Raw genomic sequence first — 13,111 nt, forward strand, 5'->3', positions numbered from 1 at the left:
TGCGGATGGGATACCGGACCCTGAGTCAACAGGTCCTGTCTCAAAGGCAAAGTTATTGGAGGTTTTGAGGTTAAGGCCTGTAGGTGTGAAAACCACTGCCTTTTGGGCCAAAAGGGAGCTATTAAAATCAGATCAGTATCCTCCTGGAGAAATTTCCGGAGGACTTCCGAGATTAGCCTGACTGGAGGGAAGGCATAGCAGAGTTTGAAAGACCAGGGGTTCGCAAAGGCGTTGATCCCTAGGGATTGATCCCATTGGTTCAGGGAAAAAAAACTCTTTGTTTTGCTGTTTGAGCTGCAAAGAGGTTCACTTCTGGTAAACCCCACTTGGCCGCAACTTCTGCAAAGTCCTTTGGGTTGAGGGACCAATTGTCCCGACACACCTGGTGGCGGCTGAGGTGGTCTGCTAAGACATTCCGAGACCCCTTCAGATGAATAGCTGAAATGAAGGCAAGATTCATCTCGGCCCAAGAGAATATTTTCTGGGCTATGAACTGCAATCCCCGACTCCGTGTATCTCCCTGTTTGTTGAGGTGCACCACCGTTGCTATGTTGTCGGATCGAATCTGCAGATGACTTCCCTTTATATCTATCTGAAAGACCTCTAAGGCTTTTTGTACTGCCATGAGCTCTTTCTGATTTGACGAAGTCTGCTCTTCTAGCGGGGACCATTCTCCCTGTGCTAATTGGCTCTGGAGATGTGCACCCCACCTGGAAGAGCTCGCGTCTGTGGTTATTCTTTGTGATACTTGAATAACCCAGTTCAACCCCCTCGTAAGGTGAAGTGGCGATGATCACCACCATAGGGTTCTTTTTACCCTGGGGGGAACTTTCACCTTCAGTTCCAAGGAATCTGGAAATCCGTCCCAGTTTTTTAACAGGAACCATTGGAGGGGACGCTGTTGATAACATGCCCAAGGGACAGCTGGAAAACAGGAGGTCGTGAGGCCTATGACTCTTGTGATGTCCTCGAGTGAGACCCACTGGTTGGTTTGTAAAGAAGCCACCATTTGAAACATCTTTAAAACCTTCATTTTCGGGAGGAAAATCTTCTGATCCAGAGAGGAGATCTCGTATCCGAGATATGTCACTCTCTGGGAGGGTGTTAGGCAAGATTTCTGTTTGTTGATCATCCATCCCAGTGACCCAAGGAACTCCTGAACTGTCTGGAGGTCCTTTTCCAGTTTCTGACCTGAATCCGCCACTACTAGGAGGTCATCCAGGTAGGGGATGATCAGAATGGACTTCTGTCTCAGCGGGGCTAAAGCTTCCCCCAGGGCTTTGGTGAAGATACGTGGGGCGGAGGATAACCCCAAGGGCAGCACCTGAAATTGATAGTGTCTGACTTCCGGCCCTAGCTTCACTGCTATTCGTAAGAACTTCTGGTAAGCCAGGTGGATGGGGATGTGAAAATAAACATCCTTTAAGTCCAGTGTTGCCATGAAACATTTCAGATACAGCAGGCTTCCTATGGAATGCACCGATTCCATGCGAAAATGCTTGTACCTTATCAAGAGATTTAAAGTGCGTAGATTTAAAATCAATCGATAACTCCCCGAGGGTTTTCTTATCACAAAAATGTGGGAGTAAAACCCTTTTTCCTGTTCCTCCTTTGGAACAGGTATCAATACCTTTTGATCTCCTAAGTCTCCGATCTGGAGACTTAGAGCAGCTGCTTTGGCTCAATCCCTGGGTAGACTGGTAATTAATAGCCTCTCTGAGGGTTGGGAATTGAATTCCAGTCTGTACACTGTGGACACTAGGTCCAAAATAAAAGGGCTTGATGTAATTCCCTTCCACTGTGGGAGGAAGGCCCTTAATCTTTTGACCACTCTGTGAAGAGTCATTGTGGTTTGGCAGGGTGTTGAGGAGGGTTAAACAAGATGCTCCCCCTACCCTTACCTTTGTGGCCAGTCCAGTGTTTCTTGGGCCCGGCCTGAACCTAACGCGGCCCTTGCCGTCTGCCCTGAAAAAACTTCCGGGTATATGGGGATTTTTTATTTTCTGGAAATGACTTCTTTCTATCAGCAGTACGTTCCAAAGCTTCTATCAGCCCCGGGCCGAAAAGATGGTCACCTGTAAAGGGGAGACTACAGAGGCGCAGTTTGGAAGCACAGTCACCCGACCATGATTTGAGCCAGAGACTTTTCCTGGCCGAATTTGCCAAAGCTGATATTCTGGCTGTCATTCTAACTGACTCAACGGATGAATCAGCCAAAAAACCCACTGCCTAAAATAGAAGGGGGAAAGATTTAATATTCTGATCCCTAGGCGTCCCAGCCGATAGCTGTGATTGAATCTGTGAAAGCCATAATTCAAGATGTCTGGCTACACAGGTGGATGCTAAAGCTGGTTTCAGACTCATAACCAAGGCTTCCCAAGCCCTGCGTAACATAATGTAGTCCTTTTGTATATTGGGTCCTTAAGTGAACCCATGTCCTCAAATGCCAGATCGGCACTCTCTGAAATTTTTGAGAGAGGGGCATCTTTTGGAATCAAAAGGGAAACCTCCTTTTTAAGTTATTGGAAAAAAATGTTTTCCTTTCAGGATTTTCCCATTCCAGCTTGATTGTATCTAGCAAGGAGCTGTGTACAGGGAAAACTCTAGCCTTTTTTCTTATGTGTTGCATACAAAAGATCATGCTTAGATAATTGCACCTTTTCCTCCTCAATTTCCAGTGTAACATACACTGCTTTAAGAAATTCATCCACATCTTCAAGTGATAATTTGTACCCCCACCGGATCCCCTCTCCCTGGGTTCCTCCCCTGATCCAGACTCCTCAAATGAGGAATGAGGGGACTCAGATTCCTCCCTTGTGTCGTCACCATATGCTCTCTGTGTTGGTTTAGACACAGATGTAGGGGCCTGAGATTGTACAGGGGCCTGTACTAGAGTCTGTAATCTATCCATGAGGGTCCTAAAAGAGCTAAAAGTTGAAGTTAGCTCATCCCTGACCGAAGTCAGCATCCTCTGGGTGGATACAGCAGGGTCATCCTTAACCAGATTATCAATACATGTGCGGCACACTGTTTTGCTCCATGTGGAACTTAGCTTAGTCCCGCAAACAGCACATTTCTTTTTGGGGGGCTGCACCTGGACCTTGTCCTGAGCCCTGGTCTAGAACTTAAAACATGATTATCAATTGAGTTATGACCCCCAAAATTATACCTCCAACACACCATGTATAGGGTAGAGAATTAGTGCCCCCTTCACCAGCCCCTATTTAGCTAAAGGGAAGGGAAAGGAAAATACCCCCAAACAGGTATCTGCAGAGAGGGAAGACTCCCATCACTTACCTGGGAGGTGCCTGTGCCAGAGCCTGCTTCTGCCGCCTGAGGGGATGCTGCCGTGGAATCCATCCTGCTCTGTCTGGTGGTCCGCAGCGTCTGCTGGGTCTTCACCTCACACCGGCCGCCCAGAGTCTCCTGTTCGCGCCAAGGAAATTGGAACCGCTGTTTCCAGCGCCCGCGGATGTGAGTCACTGCACCGGAAGGGACCTCGTCACTTCCTAGGGCCAGGGTGGAACGCAAGAGTTTCACCCTCTCTGTTCGTGGCGCCAGATTCAAATCTGCAGGTTGCTCTCCCTGCTCTGAACCGGTGGAGTCACGGGCACACAGCTGGTAGGAGGAGCCCTAGGTTTTATGGGCTATCCTGGAAGACGACTTGAGAAAAAACCTAGACGAACAGATAAACAGTGGATCGGAGGAGTCAGTGGACTCCTGCTGCAGTAGTGCACTCACTGCAATGATTTTAAATCACTACTGCAGTCAGTGCAAATTAAACTGCTAGAAAAAAAGCTCAACAACTAGACAGTGGATTGGAGGAGTCAGTGGACTACTGCTGCGGTAATGCACTCTCTGCAATGATTTTAAATCACTAACTGCAGTCAGTGCAAAACTGCTAGAAAAAAAGCTAGACAGTGGAATGAAGTGGAGTGGACACTAGTACTATACTACTACACTTTCAATACTCCCAGTTAAGTAGAACAATATTATAGTGCAGAAAGCATAACATTTCACAATATCGTTAACCTCCAGGGCCGATACCGATATATCGGGGAAAGTGCATATTGGCCCTCGATATAATTCGGCTGTTGATTGTAGTTCACACTGGAACAAAAATAATAAAGGAGTAAAAAATTCCATTTAAATAGGAAAAATGCCAGGACCGCAGATCCCAGCAGAGAGCCAGGTCCTTACTCCTAACTAGGCAGAAAAAAAACTGGAGTCCTGCAGCAGGAAGTGATGGTATACCTTCTGGGACTGCCCCAGGGGCGTAACCAAAAAGGTTTCCGTCTAGTCCTACTCCTGAAGAGAGACAGCATAATACCCAATGGTCTAAAGAATTGATGCTGTGTATGTCAGTGAATGAAAGAGAATTACTTATTTTTACTAGTAAACAAATGTCAGAAAAGGGCTAGGTCCTTAAAGCGGTTGTAAACCCTATAAAAAAAAAAAAACCTGCAAGACAAAGGCATAATGAGCTAGTATGCATCGCATACTAGCCCATTATGTGTAACTTACCTTAAAACGAAGCCCCGACACGGACCCCCGGACATTGCTGCGGGCGCTGCCATGATCCCTCGTCGTCTCTTCCGGGTTCGGCAGCTCCGGCGCGCTGATTGGCCGGAAGAGACGGCTCCAGCACGATGATTGGCCGGAGCCGCGATGACGTCACTCCCGCGCATGCGCGCGGGAGTGATTTTTCCGGCAAGCTCCCGGCAACTTAATTGAAGGTCCCCCCGGACCTTCAGAGCGCATGCGCCGCTCGCGCGAGCGGCTGCATGCACTGTAAATATCTCCTAAACCGTGCCGGTTTAGGAGATATTATTTGTACCTACAGGTAAGCCTTATTATAGGCTTACCTGTAGGTAAAAGTGTCAAAAAGCGGGATACTACCGCTTTAAGTGGTTAAAGGAGGAGGAGCAATTTTTAGGCTTCATTCACATGTCAGCGTAGCGATCGCAGGGAGAATCACCACAATTCTGCCCGGGATCCGGAAATCATTGCAAATCGCGGGACGCATGTGCGTTGCCCGTGATTTGCAATAGCACCCCAAACGCTGTGCGATGTTGCAGCGATTTGCGCCTGCCAAATCGCGGTAACATCGCGGAAAAAAAAATTGCGGGACGCATGACGCTCCAAAGAAGCTCTTGTACCTTTTTTGGGCGTCATGCGTCCCGCGATTTGCAATGATTTCCGGATCGCGGGCAGAATCGCGCGGGATTCTGCCCGCGATCGCTACGCTGACATGTGAATGAAACCTTATGGTTAGGGTTGCTTTGCAGTAGAAAGTGGAAAGTAGTACTTTATCTCTTATGTTTAAAGGAAAATAATATATATATATTTATTATTAATAATAATAATGTAAGGTCTGGGAGCAGGTTTCATAAGTCTTTATTTATTTTGGCTGCAGTTCTGCTTTATCCCTTCCATAATTCCAAATTAATGCTATGTGCATGGGTTATAACATACAGCCTTTAATCCAGTGTACATATTTAAATAAAAAAAACAAGATCCTATATAAGTAACCATTTTATACAATTCCTAAAAATAAATACAAAAGTTGAGATAAGACATTGACCGTTAACCATTATGAAACTAGAGACTTTAAAGAACACTTCTGTTCTGTACAGTAAGGCACATCAATATTCAAATTTGGTGTCTGAAAGTAGAGTACATTCCTACTAATAAATATTAAAGCTTTGTTGCCATTCATAGGAAAGCCGTATCCAAGTGATTTACATTCCAATGATCAATACAGCAGGCTTACAATTAAAAAGGGACTACCAGTGAACCCCAACTTTTTTTTTCATAAGCTAGTAGCTGAATTTAAAAAGGAACTTATCATAAAGCAAGACACCTGTGTAAATCATGTACTGCATTACTGATCTTAATGCCTAATACACATGATGAGGAAATACGCTTTCGGAGCAATTGTCCCATAATCTGATCGTTCGTACACAGCTTTCGAGAGCCGATCCCAAGAGTTCATGCAAAATTATCCAAAACGGACAAGCACATAATTTTTTCTCTCATACAATAAAAAGGAAAAACAATTTGTAATTAGTATAGTATTTGTACCAAAAAGACTGTGTGACCACGCATGCTCAGGAAAACGAAAGAATACATTACAATTAGGGATGCACTGAAATGAAAATTCTGGGCCGAAACCGAAACTGCAGGATGCCCATGGCTGAAAACCGAAATCGAAAAGGACTTTTCCCCCCAAAAAAAATTTAAAATAGATAGAAGAGGGGCATACACCAAAAACAGGCAGCGACGTACACCTGTCGCTGCCACCCTGTCACAGTATATGTACTGTGATGGGTTAGCAAGAGGTTAATTTAATAACCAATGGTATTTCTATTATGCAGCATGAGGGGGTTAATGTATTGCCACTGCGGGTCACTAATCTATTAGTGACCGACCAGTGGCAGTTAATTAACCCCTTTGTGCTGCATTAGTGCAACCAGTATCAGTGCAACCAGTGTTAATTATCACTGATACTGGTCGCACTAATGCAGCACAAAGGGGTTAATTAACTGCCACTGGTCGGTCACTAATAGATGAGTGACGAGCAGTGACAATACATTAACCCCTCATGCTTCATAATACAAAATACCATTGGTAAGCTGCCTCGGCTCCCCGCCCCCCCCCCACTGCCTCAGCGTGCCCCTCGGCAGTACACCCCCCCCCTCTGGCTCAGCGTCCCTCCTCGGGTGTCCTGCATTCAAAAGAAGCGCCTCTGGCCGTAGTCACTACTACTACGATCTGTGTATGAATGAAGTGTCACACCGGGCGGGAGGGCGGGGCGAGCGGCCGCTAATAGATATAACTATGTGAGCCTTCACTTCCCTGTCAGCGGGACTGTGTGTGAATGAACTGACCTGACACCGGGCGGGGGGAGCAGCCGCTAATAACTATAACTATGTGAGCGCTTCACCTCCCTGTCAGAGGAGATACATGCCTGACAGGGAAGTGAAGGCTCACATAGTTATAGTTATTAGCGGCGGCCAAACCCCCCCCCCCCCCACCCACCGCCCGGTGTCAGGTCAGTTCATTCACACACGGTCCCGCTGACAGGGAAGGACACACATCGTAGTAGGGACATCATTGAGAGGCTGAGAGGTGGCAGCCGACCAGAGGCGGGACTTTTAAAACCTGCCCTGCGCCCTCCTCCTTCCTCACGGCGGCCATATTCATTTCGGCAATGTTAACCCATTATCGGCCGAAATGGGATAGGATTTTCAGACGTTAATTTCGGTGTATCCCTAATTACAATACATGACATCACTTCCGAAGTTGTATTCTGTCGTATGAGAATTTTCATAACTTTAGTAACTTTTTGGTTTTCGATACGAGACTAGCTTACAAAAAAAAAACGGACGATCATTCATCTGATATTCTTATCGTGTGTACGATGCATTAGGCAGCTGTGTTGTAAATCCGTTTAGCTTCGCTGCATCATATACAGTAGGCAGAACAACTTTGGGAATAGCTGCTTTCATTCATAGCCTTATCTCACACATGTTTTGCTTCACATATATTCTTCATCACTTCAAGTTGCATATCACAGCAGGTTATATCCCTTTTTTCTAGATATATATATAGAAAACCTCCTGAACATAAGTGCATATTACAAGTGCAAAACATGAAAAAGAAAATCTATTTGTAATGTAGATAACTGTTCTGTTCAATAAATCTTTATGTAAAAAAAATAAAAAATAAAGTTTGTATAGTCTACATATTTGTACAGTTTTATTTCACTCCTGGTCAAGAATTATAGAAATGTTATAGCAACTGCGGCTCTTCTCCTTCAAAAGGCCCTCTAAGTGTTGAAAACATTCCAACATGTGTCACCATGTTGGGCTCCAGTGCCCAAGCCCATTCCCCCCTTTTCCAGAGCTCTTGGTACAGGGCGATATCCTTGGCATAACCTGGCTTACACACTATTTCCTTCAAGTAGGAAAGAGTCCTTCGGGCAGACGTCTCTGAGAACAGCATTGCCGGCGTGCAGCATTCTGTGACAGGCACAACATTGTAAAGGGCTGGCGAAAATCTTCGCAGTTCCAGCAGGTAGTGGCGTCCTACTAGCTCGGCTAGCATCATGGCAAAAATAGTAAATGCCACAAACACCCACCAGCTAAACTGCTGCTGGCGCAAGGTGAGAGTATACACCCAGGTAAGGACCAGTCCTGCTAGCCCTCCTAGGCCGACCCACTCCAAAATTCGCATAGGCTCTGGGTTGATGTAGCCCTGTAGTCTTTCTGGGTGGTAGAATTTTACATACAGGCCGCCCCCTAGCGGCTCCTGAGGAAAGCGTATCTGCACTAAATGGAAGAATGCATTAAAAATATCATTTAAAGGAACGGCATCATCCTCTACAAGCAATACATATTCTGGGTTGTAGGCCTCCAACGTGTGGGAAAGGCAGAAGGCATAGTCCTGCTTCTCCTGTTCAAATCGGTTCGTGGCTTCACCCACATGCTCAGTCCAGTGCCGCGCCACCATTGGCAACAGGTGGGAGAGGAGGCAGGCATCAGAGTGGTCCTCAGGAAATGAATCAACGTTACAAATTAAAATCTGAAACATGGAGCAGTCTTGGCCACACTCGGACATCCGGTCAAGAAAACCACGTACTACCTGAAGAAGGTAATGATATTCAGACCGACGTCTTGTTGTAATTATGGTGACAGCCAAAGTGGTGGTGCCTCGAACACGAGATGGGCGAAGGCTCCCAGCAGGCCTGTGGACACATGGAACAGATGTATTAGGAGGAACTGTGCTGGATGTAGAGACAATTTGATGGAAATGTTGCAAGGCATTAGAACCATCCTGCAGGCTTCTGTGTAGGAACTCATGACTCAAACGCCTGAGGTTGAGTTGTCGTGAAAACAAAGGAGAGTAGAGGAGGTCGCGAAAACAGATGGGGGCAAGGAGTAGAGTGAGCACAATGAGGATCAAGAAACGGAAGCAAAAAGACCTGAAAATGGCTGACAGACGCATGACTGATGAACGACGCTTCTCTCTCAAGCCATCAAACTCCTCCTTTCCTTTTTATCATGTTCCAGTTTGCGTCTCCATTCTGCTTAAAACTGCAAGCCAGTAAAATGATCATCTTCTACTAATTCTAGGCTTCTGTTTTCCTGGAGACAGCCACAGCATCCTACAGCCGAGTCTCTGGAGAATTCTGAAATTTAAAAATCACAAAAATCAACATAGAGAATATGGAAACAATATTTATCAGCTAGACAAATTGTGAACATAAATTCAGGAGAGTCGCTGTTGCTTGAAAGGCTAAACGTGAGGAAATCATTTCATTGAAATTCCACTGCTGGCTATTGTGTTCATGCAGCCACAATACCCATGCAACACCAATTGGTAAGCTGGCTATACATGGATCCTAATTTGGCTGGTTCACCAGTAACCAGACACATTTCAATCCACGTGTGGCCACTGCCATTGCACAGAAGTCAATCAATCGACTTCTGTCCAACTAACCTGTCAAGTAAAAGCCGCTCAACCAATGCCACAGGGAATAGGGTGCAGTGCTTATCTCTGTATTTTGACAGCGGGAGAGTCTCCCCGCTGACAGAATACAATAGCGCAGCAGGGAGGATTTCTCTATCCACCTCGAATGTGTGGATGGGGGAATCAGTCCAGAAAGCTAACTTTATTGAGACATGTATAACAGCTTTAAAGTTCAACTCTGGAAAAACTTTAAATGATCCCTACCTGCACTTTCACTGCAGGGGTTACTAGCTAATTTTGTCGAGGGAAGAGGAGAAACAGTTGTACTTACCTGATCCTAGACTCTCCCAGAGGCTGTGCTCCCCCGCGCTCCAGCAGTGGTCTGTTCCTCAGTGTCAACACGCCCAATGCAAGGCTATGGACCCGGTTTTGGTTTAGATGAAGTTCTGATCCTGGATCATTAGGGTGTAGGGAAGAAGAGGCTGTGGGGACCAGTCTAGCAGCGGGGAGATTCTGAGGACCAGGTAAGTAAGAAAATAGGAAAGATAAAAGTTCACCTAACCTTGCAGAGATGTTCCCAACAGGACACCGACAGTAAAATAATAGGGTTTTAAGCAATTCCCTAGAGTAGGCATCACTAAATGGCAGACCGCGGGCCAAATGCGGACCGCATCACCCTCCCTTTCGGACCAACACGGTCCCGCCATTTAGGAGCCTTTTCTTCCCCCTGTCGTCACTCTGTAATCCTCACAGAGCTGAAAGCGGGACAGTTCTGGATGGAGGGCAGAGCTGCCCGAAGTTAAGAAGCAGGTGATTGGCTGCTAGGATGAAGGACAGTCCTAGCAGCCAATCAGTATCCTTCAACGCCCACCCCCATCTAGACAGCGCAGCATGTCTCCCTCCGATCTGTCTGTGTAAGGTAGGACAGTGAGGGGGATGAAGTTAAACAGTGCTAATGACTGAATGTGGGGGGGGGGATGCCCAGGACTGAAATGTGGCGGGAGTTGAGGACTGGAACGTGGGGAGGGGGGGGGGGGACTGGAACGTGGGGAGGGGGAGCTAAGAAGTGGAATGTGGCGGGGGGGGCAGGAATGTGGGGGGGACTGAGGACTGGAACGTAGTGGAGGGACTGAGGACTGGAATGTGGGGGGGGGGGGTTACTGAGGACTGGAATGTGGGGGGGGGACCGAGGACTGGAATGTGGGGGAGGGGGGGGACTGAGGACTGGAATGTGGGATAAGCTGAGGAGTGGAATGTGGGGGGGACTGAGGACAATGTTCCACTTTTAGCACAAAAATTCTGACATAATCAGACCGCTAGGGAGGTTAAAATCCTTGTAATGTACATAGATCACCCAAAGGTGGAGTTATGCTTTAAATCAGGATTTAAATCAAATCCACCCTGACGTGCACGAAACGTGCCTTTCCCGCACAGCGTTACGTTGTGAACCAATAATGTATAAAAATTGCACTGCACTCCTAGATGTTACCTCCTCTTAAGTGTGTAGGTCTATATTTTAGATAGAGTAAAAGGTGTTGGGTACAGGCTTAAAATTTTAAATATGCCTCAATCGCATTGGTTGTAAATTCAATATTTGGATCAGAAGTTTATCTATGAAATCAAACATTTAGTGTACTAAACCAAAATAAATAAATATTTTCCTTATTTCAAATTCTTATGAATCGCATCCGGAATTCAATTTATATGTATATATATGTATATATATATATATATATATATATATATATATATATATATATACATACATACATACATACATACATACATACATATATATATATATATACACACATATATACATATATACATACACACACACATACATATACATACACACACATACATATACACATACTTAATCACATATGCTATATAACAAACACATCTATTCGGTAGAAGTGATGCTGTGCTAGGACAAAAGGTGCAAATGTGCAATATAATCCCTAAGTGCATAAATAAAGTGCTAAAAAAATATATATTTTTATATTGTGCAGTTCAGCAATTGTGTGCAATTTATTGCAGATAAAGTGCCTAGATATGTGCAAAATTAATGGATATTTAACTTAATAACTTAAATATTCCCTGTGCAAAAGAAAAGTTTTCAATAGTGCAGTGCTGTGCAACAAATTATTTCTCCAAGGTTGCTCTGCAATTGTATAAACACCACCTCCACCTTCAGTATTGTGCTCCAATCCGCGTGTGCTCTTCAGTGCAGACACTTATATGCGTGCTAGCAACCTCTAGCCACATATGTGAACATATGGGTATTATGTGTCAGGGTCTCCTCCGGTCCTTTCCCTGTCTTTATCCTCCTGTGTGTATTATGAATACCTCCGGTGGTCTCCTTATCCCAGGTTGGGGGGGGGGGGGTGGACTCTCCTATACACTCTCCTCAGCAGGACTGTATCCCAAAATCCCCTCGCTCGTGTTATATATAAAGAAGGGGCATCATAGTGTAGTAGTTTTCATAGTATTTATTAATAAAATCAATAGCCACTCACAGTTTTAAAAGCAGCATAAACAATTGCTGTACAAGTGATGGGGACACTTCATCCGTGTCCCGCCGCGTCACTTCCGGTCCATGACCCTACACGTTGCGTCACGTCACTTCTTCAAGAGCACACGCGGATTGGAGCACAATACTGAAGGTGGAGGTGGTGTTTTTACAACTGCAGAGCAACCTTGGAGAAATTATTTGTTGCACGGCACTGCACTATTAAAGACTTTTCTTTTGCACAGGGAATATTTAAGTTTTTATGGTTAAATATCCATTCATTTTGCACATATCTAGGCACTTTATCTGCAATAAATTGCATATAATTGCTGAATTGCACAATATAAAAATATATATATTTTTAGTACTTTATTTATGCACTTATGGATTATATTGCACAATTGCACCTTTTAACCTCGCACAGCATCACTTATACCGAATAGATGGGTTTGTTATATATAAGCACATGTGATTAAGTATATAATACAGCCCTCAAAAATTCCACTCGCCCGCTCGCATTTTGCGAGAGAAATTTAATTGAGGGCGAGTGTTCTAGCTTGGCTTAGATGAATGGCTCGGCTCGGGCTGGGGCGGGTGGATCGGATGGCTCGGCTCGGGCTGGGGGCGGGTGGATTGGATGGCTCGGCTCGGGCTGGGGGCAGGTGGATTGGATGGCTCGGCTCGGGCTGGGGGCGGGTGGATCAGATGGCTCGGCTCGGGCTGGGGGCAGGTGGATTGGATGGCTCGGCTCGGGCTGGGGGCAGGTGGATTGGATGGCTCGGCTCGGGCTGGGGGCAGGTGGATTGGATGGCTCGGCTCGGGCTGGGGGCGGGTGGATCAGATGGCTCGGCTCGGGCTGGGGGCAGGTGGATTGGATGGCTCGGCTCGGGCTGGGGGCGGGTGGATCAGATGGCTCGGCTCGGGCTGGGGGCGGGTCTGCTCGGCTTTAGACAAGCCGCCTCCCCAGTCATCTCTATGGAGGGCTCTGTGAGCCGCACTGCACACTGGGAAATGTAGTTTCCAGCACAGCACAGCACCGCGGATTTTCTCCTCACTTACATGCTGGACTTGAGGTGGCAGAGAAGATGCGCGTCCCAGGACAGTGAGGAGGAGGAAGAAGAG

At 46.1% G+C, this 13,111-nt stretch overlaps 1 protein-coding gene across 1 annotated transcript; it reads right to left on the minus strand.

Annotated features, from left to right (window-relative positions):
• Positions 1-7,779: 7,779 nt before the first annotated feature.
• Positions 7,780-9,192, minus strand: PGAP4 (post-GPI attachment to proteins GalNAc transferase 4). The gene has a single exon (XM_082269156.1). It carries the CDS (start codon positions 9,007-9,009, stop codon positions 7,795-7,797), a length of 1,215 nt encoding a protein of 404 aa, XP_082125282.1. The 5' UTR covers positions 9,010-9,192; the 3' UTR covers positions 7,780-7,794.
• Positions 9,193-13,111: the final 3,919 nt, after the last annotated feature.

The sequence above is a fragment of the Pelophylax lessonae genome (genome assembly GCF_965119305.1).
Source record: "Pelophylax lessonae genome assembly, chromosome: 9".
NCBI classification, from domain to species: domain Eukaryota; kingdom Metazoa; phylum Chordata; class Amphibia; order Anura; family Ranidae; genus Pelophylax; species Pelophylax lessonae.